Genomic DNA, 25,461 nt, shown 5'->3' on the forward strand with positions numbered 1-25,461 from the left:
AAAACAGAAGCAGCTCTGTTCTGTGCCCTCTGCCTTGTGGGTGGTTGTTGGCTAAAAGTTTGGATATGGGACTGGATATCAGGTCTGACTTTCATTGCCAGTAATCAGTGTGCTAATGTGCCTTCTCCATTACAATAGAAACTTGGCAAAACTGGCCAGTAGTTTGTCTGTTTGACAGTGTGAAGAGTCTAGAAAACTTTATGATTGCTTCATTATTTGGAAGCATATACAAACACGTATCCCAGTCTCTTGCCCAAGGCAGCTTCATAAACAGCTTCCTTGCCTGATTGGTTGGTGAATATTTGTATTAGAGGTAACTAGGACTGTGTTTACTTGCAGATCTGAAATAATATATATACAAGGTAAACACATACATATTTGTTTGGTTTGCAACTTTGTTTTAGTCAGAGGTGATCTTTTTTTTATTTTTTATTTTTTTGGTTTGCATCACTTGGGATCTTCAGTGGAAAACTCTTCACCTCCTGAAACATATACATTAAATACATGGATTATGTGAAAGTGATATCATAACTCCTGTGCCTGTAGTAGACAGACTTAAGGGACCTAGCCTGGCAGCTCTGAGCATGCAAGGATTTCTTTAGCAGTGAATCTCATCTCAGTGTTATGGTTAATTAGGGGGTGAATGATCTCTGTTTTTCTCAGTTCTTCTTTCTATTTCACAGTGCTTTTGTTATGAATGTTTGTGCTAGGAATAGATGGATGGCCTGTTGTTTAACCATGTGTGTCTTGAGTAATTCTCAGAGGACTTCTGGTTGCCTAAACCTTTACTCCATTTACGGAATACCAATTGTTGGCTGAGTTATACATGTCAACTATGATCCAAAGCAAATGTATACATACTTTGAAGTTTCTGCTGTTGTAGCTCTAATGGACACAAATGGAAGTAATTCTTAAAATGACAATGTCGTGATGGAATTATCTGCATGTGGCATTCCTCCTTGTGCATATAGACATCTTGCTCAGTAGAAATTACAGCTGAGATTTGTTCCTCTGCAGGAAATATTAGATTAATAATCTAAGGGTTAACTTTCTTAGTAAGAATTCTTCAATGTTGTGCTCTTTTGAAAAATAACTGGAATGAGGTTTGGTTATTGGAGATAGTTTATGATTTGACACTTTGCAGGCAGCTAATTTCTAGTGTGTCTTAACATTTGTTCATGAAACTTGTATCAAAACAAGGCCGGAGTACCTTTTTGTCTCTTAGTTAAAATGATTAATGATGAAACCAATTGATTACACAAAAGGAAGTGATTAAAGCTCTCTTTTAAAAACTAAATTGTATAACAGAAATATTTAATTCTTTAATCTATGATGTTTGCAATGATGAGATCATGATGTTTGATGTTAGGTCAAATGAGATTTCTATTTAAATTAGTTTTCTCTCAAAAGTGGTAAGTCAGATGTCTGTACTGAATCTGGACAGTCTGTTCTCTGTGTTTAGTAAATATTCATTAACATGCTCTTTATTTTTTTAAACTTGGCTTTTAGATGTATTTAAGCCTAGTTTTTAATTGCACTTAATGGATACCTGAGTATTGTTGGCTGCCATTGTTCTTTACTAATACTGTAAGTAAAAGTTGTTTGCTCTACCATAACTTGAATAATTGTGGGGCTAATGTCAAAATATACTGCCACCATTTACAGTTCATCTGTATATAGTTCAGGAAAAATGGTCGCACAGCTGCTAAATGGGATTCACAGGTCCATGTGGCCCCCTTGGGTTCCTCTTATAATGTGGTCTATTCTTTCCCCCCTTTTTACTGACATGCACACACAGTTTAAAAACAAAATAAAAACTATATCAGGCTGCAGTTCTACACTCACATTTACATGGAAATCTTATGAAGTATTAGGACTTTCTGCTTGAAGAGAAAAACAGTGAAAAATAAAATGAGGTTAATATATCAGTGACTTTTGACTTATCTCAAATTATGATGTGTCTTGCTTGGTTTTGCTCTTTGTTCCATCTGGGTTGTGTTTTGCAACCTGTGTTTTTACTGTCACATACTAATATTATTCAACATGACAGTGTTGCACAACATGCTGGCACTTTCCTAAGTAAGGGTTTGAGACATGAAGCAGTAACATTGCATAGAGTTTGCTTTGTAATTCTGTCTTACATTGTGAGGACTGAAGTAAGACTACTTATACCTATTGGCTTTGGCTTTTGCAAAGAGTTTAAGATGATTAGAGTTGCCAGTTTCTTTTAGAGAATTGTTTCTTGGTGTAATATCAAAGTGAATCAGCTTTTACATATTTATTTTTAAATGTCATTTGTACAATTGTATATATTACTGAACATAGAAATAACAATTAATTGATTAGTTATGTGCTGTCAAGTCAGTCCTGACTTATAGCGATCCTTTCCAGGGTTTTCTAGATAGTGAGTATTCGGAAGTAGCTTACCAGTCCCTTCTTCCTGGGTTGCTTTGGGACTGTGCAGCTTGCTCGAAGCTACACAGGCGGTTTCTACTCCTCAAAGGCACAGTGGGGAATAAAACTCTGAAACTTTGATTCCACAGCCAGATTCAGTTTAAATCAAGTTGATTTGAATCAGAATTTAAATATTTTTTTTAAAAAAATCATTTTTATTTAATACTAAAAACATCTGGTGTTTTTATTTAAATAATGACTTAAATTAACTTGATTTAAACTAAATCCACCCTGGCAGGTATATATGTCAAAACTTCCAGTACATGCTTTGCATTAATGGAGTAGGAGGTTCTGCAAGGACTGAGCAGTAACACTCAAACATTTGTTCTTACTAGAGTATGTACTACCAAGAAGAGTTCGCCTTCTGGGCACCATGATGAATGTGGAGAGATATAAAGGGGTAACAGTTGTTATGGTAATGTTGTAGCTGGGACACTGTATTTGAACAGTAACATCTACACCTTTACATCACCATAGTAATGGCATAATCTCAGTGTTTTTCTTCATGTCAGAGAGGGAGATAGGAGGAGTAAAGGTCAATTTGTAAGCTAAAGGTAAGGGTTCTATAAAATTGTTTACCTTCTGGTATATTTTCACAATGGTAGTATATGTAGAACATTAATTATGTTGCTCCATAACTATAGTAAAGTGAGAGAATTGTGGGAGTCCTGTTTTACTCTGGACAAGCAGGATGCTGCTGTATGTTGACTGGTCCCACATCCAGAGGGAGTAGCTAAAAAAACTGCATGGTGTGTTTATTTGTTGTGATTCGTGAAGTTAGCAGAAAGCTGGCTTGTCTCTCCTTTGACAAACCAGAGAGTTAACTGGATTTTTTTTCTGGCTTCTTGAGCTAGAGTCAAGCCAGAAAGCTCCCTGTGTGTTGGGTGCCCACATTACAGTGAAGAAACCATGGGCATAAGGCCCCTGGTGGGCTTTGTTGATAAAAATAAATAAACCTGAAGGCTCTTCTTTTGAGCAAGGAGGTTGATTTTCCCAGAGATGGGTAAAGGTACTTTCTAGAGTTCTCCTGCCATCAGAGTGGTGCGCCATGCTGGCAAAGGGTATTCTGGAAGTTGCATTTCTGAAATGGAACTTTTGCCAACGCTGCATTTTCCACAGAGGTAGTGGCAACATCTGCTGTTATTCTATTGCTGCCACCTTGTTTCCTCTGATCTGCAGGCAATTCCACTGGATTTACTTGGATTTATTTATTTGTTCCATATGTATCCTGCTTCTCTTCCAGTGAGCTGGAGGCTGTGTACGTGACTCTCTTGCTTCCTGCTTTATCCCATTTTACTCTTTAGATTAAATCCAAGGAGTTAAGAGTCCCGAAGTATTCTCTGAATGGATATATGCTAGCTGTAGTTCGTAATCTGATCAGAGTGATTGCCAGAGGACATGTAAATAGGCTTCTGTTGTGCCGCTCCACCCAGTCTTATCGACAGGGTGTTCAGTGATGAAGACTTTAAACCCTAATAGGAGCAATAGTTTGAAATAAAGTGAATTAGATACTGATTTATCACCAGTTAAGCATTTTTTTCCTAGAGCGATGTCAGGACCTGACTAGTTTAATTTGTACTCCCTCATGGCTCTTTGAGAGCTCCTAAAGCATTAGAGCCAGCAGGGTGTCAGACTAGGACTTGGGAGACCTGGATTGAAATCACTGCTCAGGGACAAAAAATTCTTCGGTTTACCAATGGTACATCACTTGTTGAACATCTCAGGGATCTTGAATACCTAGTTAGGACTGTAATTAGTTGGAACCAAGTGACTTGAAAACTCATAACAACAGAGAAAAAGTAGGCATTTTTATCAGTTATATCTTGTTGTTCAAAGCTGGCTGTGAGTTAGGTATCTGCCTACAGAGCCAGAGGTTGGGGAGTTCGATTCCCCACTGTGCCACCTTGGAGAAGAGCCAGCTTGTGCAACCTTGTCCCAGGGTACCCCGAGAAGGAGGGAATGGTAAACCACTTGTGAGTACTGTCTACCTGGAAAACCCTGAAGTCAGAATTGATTTGGTGGATCATCATCATCATCATTAAAGCAACAGTAACAACAGGACCTTTAACAACATTGCAGGGCATCCTGTGGTGCAGCTGTGGGATTGCACTCTACAGTGTTCTATTACTGTATATTAGTGGTTCCCACTCTTGGGTATTCCAGGTGTTCTTGGACTACAATTCACAGAAGCCTTTCCCACCAGCTGTGCTGCCTCAGGTTTCTGGGAGTTGCATTCTAAGAACACCTGAGTAACCCAAGGTTAGCAACCACTATATTTATAAAAATCTCTCTGCTCCAACTGGTAACAGGATGGTTTGTGGAACTTTTGATAGAAATAGAATGTTGCTTAAACCACTTCAACTAATTGGGCAAGGCTTCTGCTGGGAAAATAACAAAGTGTCAACAGAAAATTGCATGTTCATGTCCTTACTGACAAAATACATCTGTTTTCTAAATAGACTCTTTGGATCTTAGTCATTATAATTGGAATTTTTGTTCATCATGAATACTAACTATGGCCTTGCTTTTGTTTTTGTATTTGTTTCAGTATGTATGACCAACTGCCCTACGCTGATTGTTATGGTTGGCCTCCCAGCAAGAGGAAAGACATACATCTCAAAGAAATTAACACGCTACTTAAACTGGATTGGAGTGCCTACTAAAGGTGAATACTTCTCTTGGAACAAAGAGAGTCGGGAAAATGGGATGTTTAAAATTAGTGAATAATCTTATTATTGATGACTTGTATGGTGGCATAAGTATGCACAGCACTTTAGACTGTACAAAGGATGATTCTGATGATTCTCTGGCCCAAGGGCTATATAATCTGGCACAGGAAAAAAAATACAGAAGAGGTCATTTAAGTTGTATGCATTTCAGCTTGGTTGCACGGTTAGATGTAATGAACGCTTTGAGACTAAAGTACTCAGCCAAAGGGATAACAGAACAGTGGATTTTGTGGAGTAGATTGAAGGGAAGGAATATATAGTACCATATAATAGGATATGGATAACTCTTTTATGAGAAGAAAAGACTCCCTGGAAAAGTCACTGATGTTGGGAAAGTGTGAAGGCAAGAGGAGAAGGAGATGTCAGAGAATGAGATGGTTGGACAGTGTCATCAAAGCTACCAAGATGAATTTGATCGAACTTGGGAGGCAGTGGAAGACAGAAGGGCCTGGTGTGCTCTGGTCCATGAGGTCACAGAGTCGGACATGACTTAACAACTAAACGACAGCTAATTCTTTTATTCATTTAGTTCAGATGTCATATCAAACCATAATCAATAATACAGAAATCAGCCACAGCAAACCTTATCCTTTCATGTTCCTCCCACTCATCCAGTTTCTAACATGTTTAATGAGATTAAATGATCTTCCTGACAAACTGAGGTTAATCTTAACTATCCTCTTTTTAAAATCAAGCCAACTTCAAACTATGTGTTTGTATTACCTAGCTGTAGCATGATAAATTCTGTGAGGCTATTATTGCCTCCTATGCCTTTCATACAGAAGGTTTCTGAGGCTGAGAGAAGATTGTAGGCTTTCAGGGACATCTAGTAAGTTCATGACAGATGAAATTTAAATCAGGAACTTTGTGATTTATGCTTCTGTCTCTTCTCTGCCACTAGGGTGTAGTGTGGCTGCTTTGTGACTGAACCTGTAGTCATAGGAAAAAATGGAGGCAACTGAAGACTGAAATTCAAATTGATTTTTTCTCTCTCACTATTTCACCTACAGAATTTAATGTTGGTCAATATCGGCGAGATTTAGTAAAAACCTACAAGTCCTTTGAGTTCTTTCTGCCAGACAATGAAGAAGGCCTGAAAATCCGAAAGTAAGTTTGTGGTGAGATTTGTTCCTTCAGTTTCACATTATTGTTTTGATAAAATTATAGAATAATGAAGTTGGAAGGGACCTATAAGGCCATTGAGTCCAGTGCCCTGCTCAATACAGGAATCTAAATCAAAGCCTCATGGCGCAGTGGTTAAACTGCTGTACTGCAGCCAAAATTGTGCTCATGATCTGGGATTCAATCCCAGGTAGCCGGCTCAAGGTTGACTCAGCCTTCTATCCTTCTGAGGTTGGTAAAATGAGTACCCAGCTTGCAATGTGTAGCCTGCATAATTAACTTGTAAACCACCCAGAGAGTGCTTGAAGCACTATGGGGTGGTATGTAAGCAGCACGCTTTGCTTTGCTTTTGCTTTGACAGATGGTTGTCTAAATTTCTCTTGAATGTCTCCATTATTGGAGTCCTCACCACCTCTCAAGGTAGTTGATTCCATTGCCATACTGCTCTAACAGTTAGGACTGTAGTGAGCACACTGAAGCCTCTATTTTCTCAGGCCTTCAGGAGGTGCTGACTCTTCTACTCAGTTGCTGCCACCATTATTTCAATTACAATACTAATTATTCAGTGAGACATGTGTTGCTTTAAACTTAAACTTGTTTATTTGATCAATAATATATAATAGGCAAATCACAAGATGCTAATCAATCTCTCTCACTCACTGAACACACTGACACACAGAACCCTACTCTCACTGACTTTCTGGCTCACTCTCTCACAGACTCACAGATCTCCCTCTCTTCATACTCCATACCCACCTTTATATCCCAGCCCCTCCCCCTTTAGCACTACCTTCCGTTCCCTCATTGGCTCATTTTCCACCGCTCAGCTGTGACGGACAGGTGAAGGCAGGGCTGAATGCTACAAGGACATTTTTCCTGATATTAACTGAAATCTGGCTTCCTGTAACTTGAGCCCCATTGTTGTGTGTCCTGCACTCTGGGATTATCAAAAAGAGATCCTATCCTTCCTCTGCCTCCACTTTGATAAGTATTATCATATCTCCCCTTAGTCTTCTTTTCTCAAGGCTAAACATGCCCAGTTCTTTCAGTCTTTCCTCATAAGGCTTGGTTTCCAGCCCACTGATTATCCTTATTGCCCTCCTCTGAACTTGTTCCAATTTGTCAGCCTCCTTACTAAAGTGCAGTGTCTAGAACTGAAGACAGAACTCAGGATGAGACCTAACCAGTGCTGAATAGAGGGGAACTAATATCTCATGGGATTTGGAATCTATTTGATCTATAGGAAAGGGTTTTTTGTTCTTTTGTTTGTCTTCTCAAGTTTTCATTTGAATCAAAGAAAGAAAAAAGATGGAACTGATTTCAAGAAGAAATGCATGCTGAACCCAAGGACTGTATTCTTGTGCTACCCTCCCCATAAAGAAAAAAAAAAGACCATAATTTTAGTGCTACTGTGAGATCTAGAGTAGATCTACTTACCCTATTTTTGCTTTTGTAGAGGGTGTGACTTGACTGTCTATATAAGAGAAATTGGTTTCTGATGGTTACATTTTGCTTGGCATGACACAATGGCATATGTATGTTCAATAAAGCAGCATTTTCAGATTGTGTAATTGTTATGTTGTCTCTTTTCTTTAAGACAGTGTGCCTTAGCAGCACTGAATGATGTTCGACGGTATCTTGGTGAAGAAAATGGGCACGTGGCAGTAAGTTTTTCTTTCCTTATTTGCTGGAAAAAGAAGTTCTAACACACGGGCTGGAGAACTGTCTTGTCCCTTAAGAACGGGATTTCCACTCCAAATACCACATTTTTTCCACAATCCAGGCGCCTTCACTGTAACCTGGGATGGACTCTTTGTTTGTGGAGAAGAACAGCACCATAATTCCATACTTCTCTTTCATGGAGATGTGTATTCCTTTTACACATGGAGCATGGAATGTGGCTTATGTTGATATGTTTACAAATTATGAAAGTGTCAATGGAGAAAGAAATGGTTTAGAGGACCACAGCTTTTCTGTGAAAACAACCAGTGCACAGAATGTATGAAAGAATTACCATACAAAGCCCAGGTCATTGTCTTATTTGAAATCTCTTTCTAGCAAAATTGCTGGCAAAATTGGAGGTTTAACAACATTCAAAAAGTTAATGGTTTCCACTTCCTACCCTGCTGTGTTTAGGAGGGTGTATCACAATGACATAGATATTGCATGATTTCCTTAGGAGCAGATGGAAATAGTAACCAAACAGATGAAAATAGTAACCAAACAGTTATCTCTGGTGGTACGTTGCAGAAGGGCAAGGATGGGCATGTGTAGGAACGGTGTAACATACTAAAAATTAGAACAAATTCCCACATGTTTCATATTTATCATTGTTTCTTGTTCACAAATTATTGATTCAAAGTCCATCTACACTATAGTGTTTTTCAAAGGCTGAAATCTTTTCTTCAACTGCTGTGAATCAAGAACCTCTGAGAACTTCTCCTGTGGAAGTGATTCTGTAGTGAATATATTGTATGATTTGTCTACTGGCTCAAACCCGGTGTTCTGTAAGAATGATGCTGCCTAGCTAGGTTGGTGTATTACTGTGTGTCATTTGTACGGTAGCAGAAATGTAATGAAAACATTCAATTCCATAATTGTTTTTATTTTGATGTAAAATGAGCTGGGTTTTGTATGGTCATTCTTTCATACATTCTGTGCACTAGTTGTTTTTACAGAATTATAAAATTATTGAAGGTGTATTTCTTGCTCTCTATTTTGATCTTCATTATTTTAATGTTATAGGATTCCTGAGCCTTCATAATTCACAGGCAGATAATTTTGGCTAATTTTTGTTTTTCTGGTGTATTCACATCTGTTTCAGTAAAAGCATGTTCTCTGATTCATCATTAGAGCTGATCTGATTTTACATTTGAAAAACCACAGAGCTAGTTTTGGTTTGTATAAAGATCATTACAGTACAGGAGGTATTAGGACGGTGTGTGTTTTAATTTTGTGCTTAATACTTGATCATGATAGAGCCTTATTCAGACTTATTCAGGATTCAAAAACTTTTTTCTAGTATCACCATAGTAATATATATTCCTACTGATTAGCTTTATCCTGTCTGTTGTTTAGTGGATGGGTCTACTTTGGAATGTTGCTTGCAGTTCTAGTCCTAGTGAAGGTGCAGTTCTTGTCAATAGGACTTCCCATCTCACTAAATGTGCATTGGGTTGGGCTGTTTGGACTTCTTCTGATCAGTATGTAGTGGATATCATGACAGACTAGGACTCAGGAGCCCTGGGTTAAAAATCCCTGTTCAGTCATGGAAACACGCTGGGGGTGCAATGAGGTGAAACTGATAAAACTACTGTTTAAATAAATATCTCATTTACTTTGAAAGTCCTATTTGATTCACTGTAGTTTTTTCTGACTTGCCAGCACATAACACATAACAGGAGAATCCTGGTCCTCTTGTATTTGCCTGTAGACTGCACAGGGAACCTGCATTTGCTGTGTTTGCATGTTACAGTTTTATAGGTTAAAAAATCCATGACAATGCTATTCCATTTTGTGATTTGTACGTGGAATACACATAGTAAAGATTTTAGTTACATATTTTTCTGCCATACAGCATTGCTTCTTTTATTTTTTCCCCTCTAGGTTTTTGATGCCACCAACACTACAAGGGAACGTAGAGAAACCATCTACAAATTTGGTGAGGAGAATGGATATAAGGTGAGTTAAGAGCAAGTGTTTTAGAATTGCTTAATGATATGATGGACCAATGGTTTTAAATACATGACTGCTTATGTTGCCATTGACTCTGAGCTCATCTTATATTTATTTGTAGTAGTCTTGTAGAAAACCATCTTCATTAAACCTTGCTCATTTCTGCTCATACTGTTAAATTCCTGCTAGTATATCTATCATATAGAATATAGAAATTTTGTTGTAATGCTAAGTTTGAGAGAACTTCCTTTTTATATAATTTAATAAATTTTGTTACATTTAATTACCTTGCTAATATTGCTTCTCTGAAATAGAAACATTTTATGTGGGAAGAAGCAGAGTGCATGGAATTCAACCTTTAAAAGTGCCTCTGTTGGTAAAGAGTTTAATAATGCAACAGATCAGATCTTATTTATAGAGGGCTATAGACCACTTATACTCATTTTTCTCCTTGGAATTTGTGTTTGGGTTGCTACTGCTTCACAGTAGATGGGGCTTGAAAGAGAACTGATGTGATATAGTAATGTTCTTTACTGTTTTTCCCACTTTGACTTGCTGCCTTATTTGCAACTGCCGCATTAACACTGTTGTCTGTAATTCCTCCAAGTTAGGCGGGAAATATATAAATTTTACTGTGTTTAATAAGAGGGATGTTCAGTACGTCACAGTAAGAAATGCTGAAGGCAAAATATACCTCATCAGAATAAAATTCAGAGGACTAGATCAATGTATGTTTATGGTATTGATTGGTAAATCAGTTCTAATCCCTCTTCTTTCTTCTGTCTTCTTTACATGTCCTGTTTGGATGAAAGACTTTTTTTGTGGAGTCTGTATGTGTTGATCCAGAGGTCATTGCTGCAAATATTGTGGTGAGTAATAATTTTGATTCTTACGAGCAGAATACAGACCAGTGTTCTTGACATGCATTCCGGAACCAGTCATGTGGTCTAGTTGTTTCCGTTCCATATTCTTTTTTGGACTTGCAGAATCCTTTTGATCCAGTTTCCTACTTTTCATTACAAAATGAGAAGCGCCATCTACCTGGAGCACTGCTTTCTAGTTTTGTCTTGCAGTTATTGTACCAGATTAGAAATACAAAGTTTTATCAAAATGGTTATGGAATTAAAGTTTCACAGTGCCCCATTCCACTTTGCTCACCTTCATTCATGCTTTTATCTTTTTGATTTACACCTATCTGCTGTATTTGTTTTTAAAATCTCATTTTTACAAACAAAGCCTAGGAATCATTTTTTTCCCATGTAGTGTAGGTTGCAGAGATCTTTACTATGAACCTACCTCTGAGTCTGGTCTCTCCTCTTCTTTTGAGCAGTGTACACATTTTGTAGGCAACTGGCATATTTGGGTGCATGGTGCAACATGCAAGTAAAAAACATACAAAGTGGCCATCTAGGTTTGATGTTATCTACACTGTCTAATCCTAGCTCTCCAGAATTTTGATTGGAACTTTTCCCCAACCTTTCCTGGAGATGCCAGGGATTGAATCTGCATCCTTCTGAATAATAAAAAAAGAGCCCACATCCACTGCTAGTGAGCTGTGGGCTGTTTCTAAAAAAGGAAGAAAAAATAGACGGTGTAGTTTCAATAAAAATATGTGAAATAATATTTCCCAATTGCCAAGTATAGGAGGGAAAATAAATAAAACATGCCAAGAATTATGGCATAACAGAGTGTGAAAAGATAAGAGCAACCTATCAAGCATAATAAAAGGTAGGCTCTCTGAGATAATAGTTCACCTGCTACATAATTCTTCCTGCTGATTCGAAATTGAAGAGATTCTAAAATGTTGGTATTATAAGGATCCTCAGTGGTTCTTGCTTGTTAGGATCTGTAAGGAGCAACGTCCCTTGAGCTCTTGTTCGGTGACAAACATGCATCTAATAAATTTGTCTGTTCAAGAATGCTGACAAGAGATTTGCATACTACAAATTATATTTGGTATTTGTACCTGATGGAAGATAACATTTTTAAACACCCAGAAGTTATACTTTGTGTAATGCTAAATAATGTTAAATAAATGAAAAGGACTCAGAAATGGGTACAAGTTTAGGTACTGGAATCTTCCTTACAGCTGAGATGCCTGCTTTTTTGTTTCTTTTTAGAAATCTCATTGTTCTTCTTTCTTTAATTAGCAAGTGAAATTGGGCAGTCCAGATTATGTTGACTGTGGTAGTGATGAAGCTACTGAAGACTTTATGAAAAGAATTGAGTGTTACAAGAATACATATGAGACACTAGATGAAAATCTAGACAAGTAAGTAGCCATGGTAATCTTGACATTTCCTCCTCTTAAAATCTTAAATCTGGCTATGAGACTGGTTTGAAGCAATAAACGTGTGTTGGGTGAGGTTTAACACTTCATGTTGTAGGTGAGGCCTTACTTGATTCAATTCCTTGTACAAGAAAGCTAGATGTCAGGAGAAAGGTTTATTTCAGCCATCTCCCTTCTGGATTTCTATTAGTAGGAATGTCTAACCCCCCCCCCCCCTTGGGGAATATTTGGGCATGGTTGACCCATCTGGAGCCTTATAGTAATACAGGTATATCAACTCAGTGAGTCTTGAGGCAGTAACAGCCACTCATTGTGACATCAACTCTCTGTGTAATAGACAAGATTGCTTTCTCCAAAGTGAACTTTAGCCTGAAAAAGGATAAAGAGAAAAACAAAAACCACATTTTTTTCTGTTTGCAAAACCTTCCTACTTTAACAGCCTGTAGGCATTTCTTACTCATCACTGGTGACCAGATGAGGCACCTGCTTGTGTTCTGTGACCTACAGTTTGATAAAATCGGTCATCAGTTTTGATATCTGTGTTTCTATGAGTGAGAAAGGAAAGATGTCAGTTATATGTGAGCTAAGATTAATATTATTGTGCCATATTAATTGCATACTAAGTGATTGTAATAGCAAGTAGCATAATAACAAGATTCACATCTGGAGCAACCAGGCATTTCATAAGTAATTCAGCAAACGTGGCTGTTAGAGTTTTTGTTTTTTAGAGAGTGAATGTTGTCACACTAAACATGCAAAAACCTCCATCAGTGATGACTTGCAATAAGAACAGCTTATTTTTATGGAAGTTCCCTTTAACAGACAGCTTATTTCTGGAATGAGTGAGTCAGTTATCTCTTAAAGCAGAAGAATACACTCATGAAATGTATGATTTGATATGTGCTGTGGCCTTCTGATAGGAAATAAATTAAATTGAAACTCTTATCACCACATCCCACTGACTGAAGGCCTAAGTAAGTGCTGCATTAATTACACTGTGTGGAGCAATAACAAGCTTGGGCAGAAACATGGACGTTTGCAGAAATACAAAAACAGCTAAGAGATAAAAATCACCCAAGCAACTCACTGAGAGGCTGTATATTCTCTGGGGGCAAAACTCGCAGCTTGACTTCTGAGGGTGTGGAACAGGAAGTCAAGGTTGGGGAAGGGCATTTGTTAGGATGGAACCAGCATGGCTTGCCTGCCTGGAACCCTGAACATGAGCATGGCCATCCTGCAGTTGTATGGCCTTACTAACACCAGGTGTGGTAGTTAAATCAAGCCTTCTCTGGTACAAAAGACATCTATTAGGGCTTAGTCCTAAGGGAAATGTGGTTAGGAAGTAAGCTACATACCTAGATCTTAAGATCCCTGGAGGTCTTAGTAAGGGTGCTTGACCAGAGGAACAGCAACAGGCGGCTACTGGGAATCGACCTTCATGGTATAGGGGCTCTGATTAGACAAAGAGTAGACCTTTGGTCTAGATGGGCGGGATAGAAATCCAATAAATAAATAAATCTCTGGAGAGATTTCTCTGGTGCCTCTGTTATGGTATTTCTCCAGTCATTTTAATATCGTTTTAGGAGGAGTTCCTTTCTGTTCAGTTTTGGTTGGTTACAGTTTTTAATGTTAATTATTAACTACCCTAGTAGATATAGTTAATTGAGTAGTATAGAGGTTATATAAGTAAACTACATGATTTCCATTATCCTGTTGCTCTTATTTTCCCGGAGCAGTTGTCTTGTTTATCTTATCCTTTAGAGAGATATAAAACAGTTTTCTGTAATCTTATATGGGAAGACTCGTTCCTGGCCCCTCTGAGTGGTAAATGAAGTACTAGAATGAACATTGTAATTCTTATCAGTAATTTTATCTCTTACTACAAAAGGGACCTTTCTTATATCAAAATAATGGATGTTGGAAGGAGTTACCTTGTGAACCGAGTAATTGACCATATCCAGAGCCGTATTGTTTACTACCTCATGAATATCCACGTAACTCCTCGCTCCATCTACCTCTGTCGACATGGTGAAAGTGAATTAAATCTAAAGGGAAGAATTGGAGGAGACACAGGGTTATCCCCAAGAGGGAAGGAGGTATGCTTTGTCTATCCAGTGGAACAGTACTTTCTTGTATTCTGCCCCTCTACATTTATTTGAATGTTAATGTTTTAAACTTTATTGGCTTTGTTTTTTTGTACCTTTCACGATTGATGATCAAGATTGGGAGGAGGCTGTGCCCAACAAACAGTAATCAGGATTCCAGTCTTTTGTCTCCCCCACCCCCTTGCCGGAGGACCCTGTGCTCCCAGATAGATGCTCTGAAAGAGTCAAGGAACCATCCAAGATGTGAAATGTGATTTATAGGGGCTGCAGTGAGAACCATAGTGGGTAGAGAGATTGAGGCTCCATGGAAATGCTTTTTTTCACACAGACTTGTTTCTTTGGATTTGAATCAAAGGAGAGCCTTGCTTTAGTGAAGAAAAATTGTCAATAATTGAATACATCCTTTGTGGCTGTCCTTTTAAATGCCAGTGGCATTGTATTCTGGAGAGCACATGGCAGCAGCTTTTTGAAAGACATCATTATCTCATTGTAGTTACCAGTGTTAGGGCCTATTGACTTCTAACTAGAGTGCTTCAGCTGTGATTTCTTCAGCTGTAACTTTCATTTTTCCTTCCACTGTGTCTTGCAGTTTGCCAAGAGCTTGGCCCGGTTCATTAATGAGCAGAACATTAAAGATCTGAAAGTATGGACGAGCCAAATGAAAAGAACCATTCAGACTGCAGAGGCACTGGGAGTGCCTTATGAGCAGTGGAAAGTTTTGAATGAAATAGATGCGGTAAGATATTCTTGTGGCTCTGTATAAAGGAGTGTCAGTTTTTATGGTGGAAGAAGTGTTTTATGATTAAATAATAAAACTTCAAAAGATGTATACCTTCTTTAGCTATTTTAGGTTGTATAGTGTCTAGCTACACACACAGATAGATAAATAGTATTGTTTATTATCATCATCATTAAAATTAGAAAATAATAAGCATTACATCCATGATAGTTTGGCAACTTTAGCAAGTGCTTCAGGTCTGTGATGAGCAAGACAGATCAGACTGTGCAAGTAACCCAAGTAATCATTTCGGGGAGCAATATACAATGTGTGCCAGTGCATGGTGCCATTCAAGCCATGGAACTCACTTCCCCACAACCCTGTAGCTTCATACAAGAGATTGTAGATACATTGTGAGCCTCTGTGGTGCCAAAAAATCTCAGAGGCAGGATCACAACTAAGGTTTTGTTACAAACATCAGCATTCTTAAATAGTGGTGGCGGCGGCGGCAGCTGCTCTGTCAAGTTGCTTCTGACTTGTGGCAGCTGTGATAGGGTTTGAAATGATGTGAGATGTTGAAGGAATTATTTACCATTCCAGCTCCCAGTGTGTTCGCATAGCTGAGCAGGGACTTGAACCCAGATGTCCTGAGTTCTAGTCCGACATTCTGTTTACTATAGCACACTGGTTCTTAATGAAGTATTTAGTGCTATCTAAATGCATATTACTATTTTCTCAATAATCCTTCACAGCAGCTCTATAAAATAAATTAGCATTTCTTTACTCGTGGGATATTCTCAGGCATCTCAGTCCTGCAAGCTCCGTAGGCGTATTCCAGGGAAATGAGACAGAATTTCCTCAGTGGTCACTTGTAGCCTGGCATTCCCTGCTGAGGGAGCCTGCTGCCCCCGCCCCCACCCTGTGTGGATGAAAAAGCTCTTTGCCCATCCAGGTAAAGATTTTTTTTTCATCCAGTAGGCCTTGGCATGTTGTGCTTCTTTGCTGAAAGAGGAGCTATTGACCCAGGAAGATGTATTTTCTTTTTTTAAAAAAATGTATTTAATTGCTTTTAAAGTTATCTGTTTTACACATTGAAACTGTTTAATTGTTTATTATAGTTGCTTGCCTTGACATAGCTGTATTTTTGTGAGGGAAAGGCAGGATACACATGGGAGTGGAGAGAGAAAGAGAGAGATTATCTTCCTTGGAGCAGAAGGTGGTCTAATGTTGAGAGACTTGTCCAAGGCCATCCATTGAATTTGGGCAGAAATGGGATTTCAGGTGGGAGTTTTGATTCACGGCTCTGTCTCCTAGCTAGGAAACTATACCAGAATTCTTACGTCTTCTTTGTTCCATAGGGGGTCTGTGAAGAAATGACATATGAAGAAATTCAAGAAAACTTTCCATTAGAATTTGCTTTAAGAGACCAGGACAAATACAGATACAGATATCCTAAGGGAGAGGTATGTTGTGAAGTGTTATTTCATGTGTTTTTAATTCTCACAAGCATATACAGTGGTGCCTCGCTTAGCGAGCGCACCGTATAACGACGAATCCGTATAGCGATCCCCTTTTTCGGGATCGGTATATGGAGCACCCAATCGCCGCACCTCGCATTGCGACGATTGGGGAGTCCGGCCGCCATTTTGGAGCCGCGTTCGGGGGCTCCAAAATGGGCGCCAGATGACCCGAAATGGCCCCGCGCTGTGTTTTCGCGCCCTCGGCAAGCGAGGGGAGGGCGCGAAAACGCCGCGTGGGGCCATTTCGGGTCCGTTTTGAAGCTGCAAAACAGCTGTTTTGCAGCTTCAAAACGGCCGCGGAGGACCCGAAATGGCCCCGTGCTGCGTTTTCGCGCCCTCCCCTCGCTTGCCAAGGGCGCAAAAACGCCGCGCGGGGCCATTTTGGGTTGCCCGCGGCCATTTTGAAGCCACAAAACAGCTGTTTTGCGGCTTCAAAACGGCCGCGGGCAACCCGAAATGGCCCCGCGCGGCGTTTTCGCGCCCTCCCCTCGCTTGCCAAGGGCGCGAAAACGCCACGCAGGGCTTTTTCGGGTCCCTTTTGAAGCCGCAAAACAGCTGTTTTGCGGCTTCAAAACGACCCGAAATGGCCCCGCGCGGCGTTTTCGCGCCCTCGACAAGCGAGGGGAGGGCGCGAAAATGGCTGCCCGGGGCCAGGAAACTTCTCTAAGTGGGAAGTTTAGGGCCGATTTGGAACGCATTAAATGAAGTTTAATGCGTTCCAATGGCTTTTTACTTCCCGCTTAGCGAAGATTTCATATAGCGAAGGTTAATCCGGAACGGATTAACCTCGCTATACGGGGCACCACTGTACAGTTCTTTTAAATCTGGTGATAAAAGAAATACACTTTTTAGTGTAATACTTCACTAGGTACATATATTGTATCTTCAAAAGGCCTTTCTGCAAAGGTTCCACCTGTAGTACTACTAAAATTAACTATCACATTCTACTGTTGCATCATAGTAACAGTAATCTTATGCTCATTGCCTAGGAGATTTAAACTGTCTAGTTCAAATTTGAAATAAAGTCTTCCACGTGCTCCCTGCCTCTTTATCTTCCTACATTTAAGGGAATACTTTCTGAAAGGGGCTAGGGGAAAGAAAACATGGTGTTAAAAGCTGAGTGTGTTGCTAGCCAGCCTGGCTTTTTACATGGTCGAATTAGAAGTCGGAGTTTTAAAAAGCATTGATTTAAAACAGCTGTTGCCCTGCTAGGGAGGTGTCAACACTTCTGAGAGGTCCAGTGACCATGAGTTGACTGCGTGATCACAATGCCCAGAATACAGGTGGCTATTATTTATTGTGCTTTTAGTACCTATGTTGTAACAGCTGTTCGGAAAGATGGAATGCTTTCTAGACTTGTTTGCTAACCTTTCAGAGCAAGAGTTGGTGGAGGGATTTTGTGTGTCTTTCTAAACAGGCATGCATGTTTGTTGGATGGCTAATAATGGGGGTCATTTCAGTTGTATTCAGTTGACATGTTCGTTTTAGCCCTGGAATGATATGCTTAGAGTATCAAGGTGGCTAATTGCTCCGGTGTAGTGGTGCTCAGGACATTTGCTTTTCTGAAAGTTCATTTGCGTGGAACCCTCTCCGGAACGAATGCCTCATTTATTCTTAGATTATACACAAAATAAAGAGATTGTTCCAAAACAATCTGAACAACATGTAAAGCCCAAAAATAGGAATGCCAGGAAAGGCCCTGACTGGATCAACTCATTATCTTTTCCATCTCATATTCTAGGGTTTAGCTTTGATAGTGCATCATGCATGTGTGTGTGGATGCATGTGCACAAGCACAGATGGGGAGGAGTGGATGTAGGGAGGGAGACTGGTACATACAGGTTGGAAAAAAGAATTATGTGTACATTACTCCTCAGTCAAAGTTACGCCACATCTATAATTGTCATTAATGGCCCATCTTCTGTTTGGATTGAGAATATCCTGAAATAATTAAAGATTTGGAAACCAATGTATAAAAGCATTGGGTCCAGTGATAGGTGAACAGAGAGAGCTCTTGCTCATGGATTTTCCTCCCACCACTCATGATCCTGTGCTCTCACCAAAAGCTGCTCTGGGGATCAAGGGTATAACAGAGCATATCATGTGTGTTGTGTGTTGTGAGATGGAGAACACAGGAGAATTTGATGAAGCTGTCTTGAGCAAATTGAAGGGCCTTTCTGTTTTTGCAAGATAACACTACATCTAAGTTAATTGAAAGGCTGGTGACAGCCAGTTAGATAGTCTGATGCCACTTATGTAGCCAGGTTCCATAAGAAGGACTTGCATGTGTTAGATAAGTTTCAGTAAGATGGCAGGACAGACTTGAAAGTTTGAAAGTGTCGCATCTTTTAAAACAGAAGGATTTGGGAGAGAGGAAGGACAGGAAGGGGACAGAGACCAGAAACAGATAACAGGGCTTGGTCTGCCTTTGTGAGAGCTAGAACGTGATAAGAAAGTTGATGTTACATTGCTATTCCATTTTTTTTTAGGAATGGGGAAACTAAAGTTCAAAATTACTGATTCCGCCCCCCCCCACTCCCTGCATACAGCACAGGGCAGCACAGCTTTTCTCCTGCTAATTCTCTACTCAGTTCTCATTTCCATAATTTCTCAAATGTACAGTACCTCAAACTGTCCTTTCCTCCCTGGATTTATTTATTTTAACTAGCTAGAGGCCACCTTTTATTAGCCCCTGTTTATACCCCAACTTTCAAAATAAAATCTATGTGAGGAAGGCTCACCCTCAAACATCAGTGGAAAGACTTATGTGTATGACAAGCTGCATTTTCACAGGCAGAACTTTGGCTATCACCCTGCAACAGAATCCTCATTGTGCGTCAGGTAGTAAAAACATAGGAGTCATGAGAAGCAGGGGAATGCCCCCATGCTCAAGGAAAAAATTATTTTCAAGCTACACACACAATGGCTCCTTTATCAAATAATTACCTCCTCTTGTTTAGGTGCACTGATCCATTAATGCAGCTTTCATAACTTCAGAAGTGTAGTTTCTCATTAATTTCCTGTATGTGCACAAGAAATTTTATTAATCTGGTTTGCTTTTGCCCATAATGTAGCAGTACCCTGTTCAATCTGTAGATATAGTTGTGCACATTCGTCACTGTATCTTTTAAAACAGAAGAATATCTAAAGCAAATATGTGTACTGTATTAATTTTTGAGACAAATTAACTTATGAAAAGCTTATCTACCCACACTGGAAGAAAGATAATTTGAGTAATTATTAAGTTATGGGCTTATTGTGCCGATCTGACTTCTTCCATGTGAATAATAAATTAAATTTTCCATAAAGTAAGCATGTCCCTACCACCACCCCATGTGGGTCTTTGTTCTCATGATCCACCAAAGAGACTCATTATATGTTAATCTTTTTCAGTCCTATGAAGATCTTGTTCAGAGGTTGGAGCCAGTTATTATGGAGTTGGAAAGACAGGAAAACGTGCTTGTAATTTGTCACCAAGCTGTTATGCGCTGCCTGCTTGCTTATTTTCTGGACAAACCTGCCGGTAGGTACCTTCTTATGCAAACACATCCTGGAGATTTTCCATTTATTTTCACCAACAGCAGCTTCCATGGGGATGACTTCCCAGAGGTTTGCCATGTTAATCTGTTGCAGAAAAGACAGTCAAGGCTGGAATCCTATTGTGTTTTTAAATATGCAAAAGAGGAAATGTGGAAGTGATCACAGCTAATTGCAGCTAATTGACAGGGTGTTAGGGTAGATTACTTAAAATGGGACTAGCACTTTGTTAATCAGCTGCAGTGATGTCATTGTTTTCTCTTCTGCACACAGAACAACATAATAGGATTCTGGCCAAAGAATCTTGTGGTATCTATGATACCACTGTGAAACTGACCAATGTCTTGTGTCTACATCCTAAAAGAGCAGGCAAGTGGTGCTGTTAGCAACCCATTCCATCTGTTCAAAAGTCAGACTTTTATTTTGGTGGAAGGAGACCCATTTTACGTCACTTTAATGAAGTTGTTGAACTTGCCTGCTCTTATCTGAAGCCAAGATGTTAGATCAGGGGTGGGAATTGTGCAGGTCCCCACAGGGTCTTTATCTGATTTCTTTTGTCCTGCCCCCAAAATAGAGAACTATTGTCTCAGGAGCCTCCAGAGGCACAACTGTCTATTTTAGGAATATTTCGAATCTCCTCTGCTCCTTTGCCAAGGCTGAAATAGATTTTTTTTCAAAACTGGCAGTAACCTTCTGGCCACTTCTGCTCTGAAATAAAGAAGCAGGTGTGACTCACCAAGGAAGTGGTGGAGAATGGGTCAGATCCCCCCCCCCAATGGCTGAGGAGATTCCTCCCTGGGTTCTTCTGCAGGCTGAAGTCAGAGGAAAATAGCTTTATTCTGTGGAGATATTGTGCTTGAGAACTCCTGATATCTTTATGGCTGGAACCCACAAATCTAAATTTTAGGCAAGGTAAAGTGTTATCTGTTCAAACATTCTAATATGGCATTTTGCATTAGTTTAATGCTGTTGTCCTTAAATTTTAGACCAGATGGACGGGGTATAAATCAAATAAGTAAATAAATAAAAAAAATGAAAAGGCTGCTGCTAAGGATTTGCTCTTTTATGTACTGTAGTTTTATTGTATGATGTGAGCCACTTCAGAAATTTGTCTGAATTAGTATCATGTTCATAATTCAGTTTCAAGAATTTGGGTTAATTTAAAGATAGATTGCTTCATATTTATTTGGTGTTGTTCACAAGCCACAGAGGGGTATGAGCCTATTGAACATATTAAATAATCAAACAGTTCATTAGCATAATGAAGCTGAGGCTCCAATACTTTGGCCATCTCATGAGAAGAGACAACTCCCTGGAAAAGACCCAATGTTGGGAAAATGTGAAGGCAAGAGGAGAAGGGGACGACCGAGGATGAGATGGTTGGACAGTGTCTGCGAAGCAACCAACATGAAATTGACAGACCTTCGGGAGGCAGTGGAAGACAGGAGGGCCTGGCGTGCTTTGGTCCACGGGGTCACGAAGAGCCAGACACGACTTAATGACTAAACAACAACAACAACAACAACATTAGCATTGCTCGACAAAGAGAATACTTTATATGCTGATCTAGGAATCAGGCTTTGGAGTCTCTTGTTATCTGCAATTAATTTTTGATATGTATATTTTCTATTTTAGAACAACTGCCTTATCTCAAGTGCCCACTGCATACTGTCTTAAAGCTAACCCCGGTGGCTTATGGTAAGTTGTTCAAAATTTAATCTGTAAATTTTATACATCAACTTGAAAACCCTTACATGTTTGGAAATAAAACAGAGACGTGTTGGCTATAAAATATATTCCTAAAGTCATATTAGGGTAATACTTCATTAGATTGACCAGAAAGTCACCCTCCCCAAAGCAAGTGTTAGATGTAACCAAACTCTTTGTCCAACCCAGTGGTTCCCAACTTTGGGCCCCCAAATGTTCTTGGACTAAAACTGCCAGAAATCTTCACCACTAGCTGTGCTGGCCAGGATTTCTGGGAGTTGCAATCCAATAACATCAAGGCTGGGAACCCACTCACCTAGCCTGTTAATTGAAAGTGATGTCAAAACTTGTATAATTGGTTGGCATAGTCGAGTAATGGCTGCAATAGGGATTTTGTATTCTGTTTTATGGCCACCATGAGTACTTCTATTTCATGACTTTGTCAAAACCAAATTTAGTTCAGCATTGGGAACCTATGCGGGAGGAAGTGAGGTTTATTTTATACCAGGAACTGGGACTTTATTCCCTGAGGGTGCAACTCTTCCATTTCCCCCTCTAACTGGTTCAAACTACCCAGTTTAGCTGCTGTTGAGTTCCTTAAATTACTGCAACATTTGGAATTATCTTCATCGGTGATAATAATGACTATGATGTTGCTTTGTGTTTTCCACCGATGCTGGAGCCTGTGAGCTCAGACAGGGTGGAAACAGCTTTGCGTTTACTGCGGGAAGTTGTATTTTCCGTTCCAACTAGCAAGGCGTCTGAGGGCTACTCTGGGTGAAATCTAACACCCTTGTGTCACCTGAGGAGCCCTGTTGTCTGCGTGGCCTTCCTCCATTAACATTTTAAGACTCCCTGCATACTACAAAGACTTAAGTTTAAGTTTTCCCCACCCTGTCTTATTTTGATAACATCTTGTCTGGTGTGGAGATCAGGTAATTAGCCTTTTTGGTTGCCAGTGAGGGTATCACCTCTGTATGGATTTTGTGTGCAAGACAATCAGCGACTAGCTACTTTCCTTTTGTAATAATTTGTATAGTGAATGGAATGGTTTGCTTTTTATTAAGCACAACATTAATCTGTAAAGTACTTTATTTACTGATTTACAAAGCAGTCCTATAAATGGGCAAACAGCCGCCTAGAGTGGTCGAAATGACTAGATAGGCGGGGTATAAATACAATAAATAAATAAATAAAGCAAGAAAGAAAGCAAGAAAGCAAGAAAGCAAGCAAGCAAGCAAGCAAGCAAGCAAGCAAGCAAGCAAGCAAGCAAGCAAGCAAGAAAGAAAGAAAGAAAGAAAGAAAGAAAGAAAGAAAGAAAGAAAGAAAGTAAGTCCCAGTGACGCCAATAAGACTCACTTCCAAGTAATCGGGTTTTGGCCTGCTGGTAAAATTTAAATAGTAACTCATAATGTATTGCTTGGGTTTAATTATTTATCAAAACTTAAATTATGTAAATAGTTTAGTTTTCATTTCTCTTCTCCTAGAGGTTGAAATTCATGTGAAGACATGGGATTGCAAAATAAAAATAAAAATAAAAATAAGTTCAAAGAGGGTTCAAGCCAGCTATCCATGTTTCTCCTCCCTCAGATCTTTCATTCTATATCCCTTTCTTTACATTTTTCTGTTCCCCCTTCCCTAAGAGTTAGTCAACATAATTCAGCAACTGAGCACATGAAACCCACCTGTAAATCTCTCTCTCTCTCTCTCTCTGTGTGTATATATGCGTGTGTGTGTATGTATATGTATATTTATATAGTATATGTATATGTATATATATGCATATGTATGTATGTATGTATGTATATATGTGTATATGTGTGTGTGTATACACACACACACACCTTCATACTGTATATATCAATAGCATTATTTAGTGTTATCTTTGACTAAATGATCTACACTCAAACAACTGGATTACCTTTGAATATAAACTATATACTTCTAGTATATACTATAAGACAAAAAACAGAACACATGACATTTTGCATATGCACAGGTACAACTTGAAACGTTCCCACTTGATCTTTACTTTAAATGTCTCCTTGTTTCATTCAGCGTGCTGTTAGCCTGTGGAACTCCTTGTCACCATGGGAACATGGTGAATTTTAAACTGAAAGGAGAGTAACTGATAGGATAATAAGAAATCTAATGCAATACTCTTTTGGTGGAGAATTTTGAACAGAGGATGGATGGCCATTTGTCGGGGTGCATTAGCTGTAGACTCCTTGCTTGAGCAGGGGAGCTGGACTTTATGATGCATGGGATCCCTTCCAGCTCTACAGTTCTGTGATACGGTGGTGGTGTGTGTTGCTTGCAGCCACCTCAATCTACTGAACATGGGCAATCAGAAATGTCCAGAATATGGCTAACAAGCAAAAGATTAAAACCTGCGTCAGTTGATTGATAAGTGGATCAGTGCAATGATTGTCCTTCCATGTTCCCGAGATGATGTCAAAAGCGGCAGTATTTTGACTTGGCATTTATTTCATATGATGCTGAAGCTTCAAGGGAAGAATGCATTTGTAGCAATAACATCACGGAGGAACCCTTTTGAGAATAGATAAATCATGTCAGTTTTTTGGACTATGTTAATCATTGTGTACCCGTTTATTCCCAGTATGCATTTAGCATCAGTGTTGAGGAATTAATTGTTAGAAACTTTGGAGATGGAACCAAGAGGACTCTTTTTTTCCTTAGCTTTTACAGCAATCATGCTTTTTGTAGAAAAAAAAATTCTAAAGCTTGACTTCTTTCTACAGGTTGCAAGGTGGAATCTATATTTCTGAATGTTGAAGCTGTAAATACGCACAGAGACAAACCACGGGTAAGACTTTCTTGCTATTACAAAGGTAACTTTGGAACTCCATGGGTGGTGTGCACAGGCTTGGGTGAGGCCTCTCTGAAGCCTGATTCATACCAGGAGCGGACAGGGCTGAGTGTTTCCTTTCCTCCTCCTGATTTCCCATTAAAATTTGCCCCATGATATAGTTGCTTTTTAATTATCTATATTTGACACAACTCCAGGAGGCAGGGGAAGATAGGAGGGCCTGGTGTGCTCTGGTTCATGGGGTCACGAAGAGTCGGACACGACTAAATGACTAGACGACAACGATTTTTCCAGAAGGTATTGAGTAGGGATAGGATTACCATATTTTGTTTTGGCCTTCAACTCCTTGAATTAACCAAGAATTCACCCAGGCAAAGGAATTCTGTCTGGGTGAATTCTTGGCAAATTATGTAAGCTGAAGTCCAAATAAGTAAATAAATACATAAATAAAAAAATCCAAAGTTGCATCCCTGGAATTGGGAAAGTTTTGTTGTTTGGCTTTTAGACTAGGGATCCAGAGACAACCAAATGCATGCCAACTCAAAGTATGTTATTATTTTAAAAGTAAACAGCCCAAAGAGCTTCAGATTTTATGAGCTCTCCCTGCAGGCATCTTAACCTGCCCCTCATTGCAGTTAACTCTTTTTGCAGTCTTCTTCCTTCCCAGTCTCTACTTAGCTAGGCCATCCCATTGGTTTTCAGGTCACTTCAGACATTACTGGAGTAATCTGAATGCTACCACATACCCAGACTGTGTAGCTACGCTGCTGCAGA

General features: G+C 39.4%; 1 protein-coding gene and 1 long non-coding RNA gene across 5 annotated transcripts in view; one reads left to right on the forward strand and one right to left on the reverse strand.

Annotated features, from left to right (window-relative positions):
- Nucleotides 1-25,461, forward strand: part of PFKFB4 (6-phosphofructo-2-kinase/fructose-2,6-biphosphatase 4) — an 89,429-nt gene that overhangs the window by 50,221 nt on the left and 13,747 nt on the right. For all 4 annotated transcript variants that reach the window (XM_020796693.3, XM_078385451.1, XM_020796694.3 and 1 more), the window contains exons 2-13: nt 5,003-5,119; nt 6,194-6,290; nt 7,903-7,969; nt 9,912-9,986; nt 10,793-10,849; nt 12,131-12,252; nt 14,159-14,366; nt 14,965-15,111; nt 16,452-16,556; nt 20,007-20,136; nt 21,786-21,848; nt 24,620-24,684. In XM_020796693.3, coding sequence (XP_020652352.3) covers nt 5,003-5,119; nt 6,194-6,290; nt 7,903-7,969; nt 9,912-9,986; nt 10,793-10,849; nt 12,131-12,252; nt 14,159-14,366; nt 14,965-15,111; nt 16,452-16,556; nt 20,007-20,136; nt 21,786-21,848; nt 24,620-24,684 — 1,253 coding nt within the window. The remainder of the gene's footprint in view (nt 1-5,002; nt 5,120-6,193; nt 6,291-7,902; nt 7,970-9,911; nt 9,987-10,792; nt 10,850-12,130; nt 12,253-14,158; nt 14,367-14,964; nt 15,112-16,451; nt 16,557-20,006; nt 20,137-21,785; nt 21,849-24,619; nt 24,685-25,461) is intronic.
- Nucleotides 16,191-19,634, reverse strand: LOC144586722 (uncharacterized). Its single transcript, XR_013541726.1, has 2 exons — nt 19,560-19,634; nt 16,191-16,456 (listed from the first exon to the last, which is right to left on the reverse strand). It is a non-coding gene; the product is annotated as an uncharacterized LOC144586722 (long non-coding RNA).

The sequence above is a fragment of the Pogona vitticeps genome, chromosome 2 (genome assembly GCF_051106095.1).
Source record: "Pogona vitticeps strain Pit_001003342236 chromosome 2, PviZW2.1, whole genome shotgun sequence".
Taxonomy (NCBI): domain Eukaryota; kingdom Metazoa; phylum Chordata; class Lepidosauria; order Squamata; family Agamidae; genus Pogona; species Pogona vitticeps.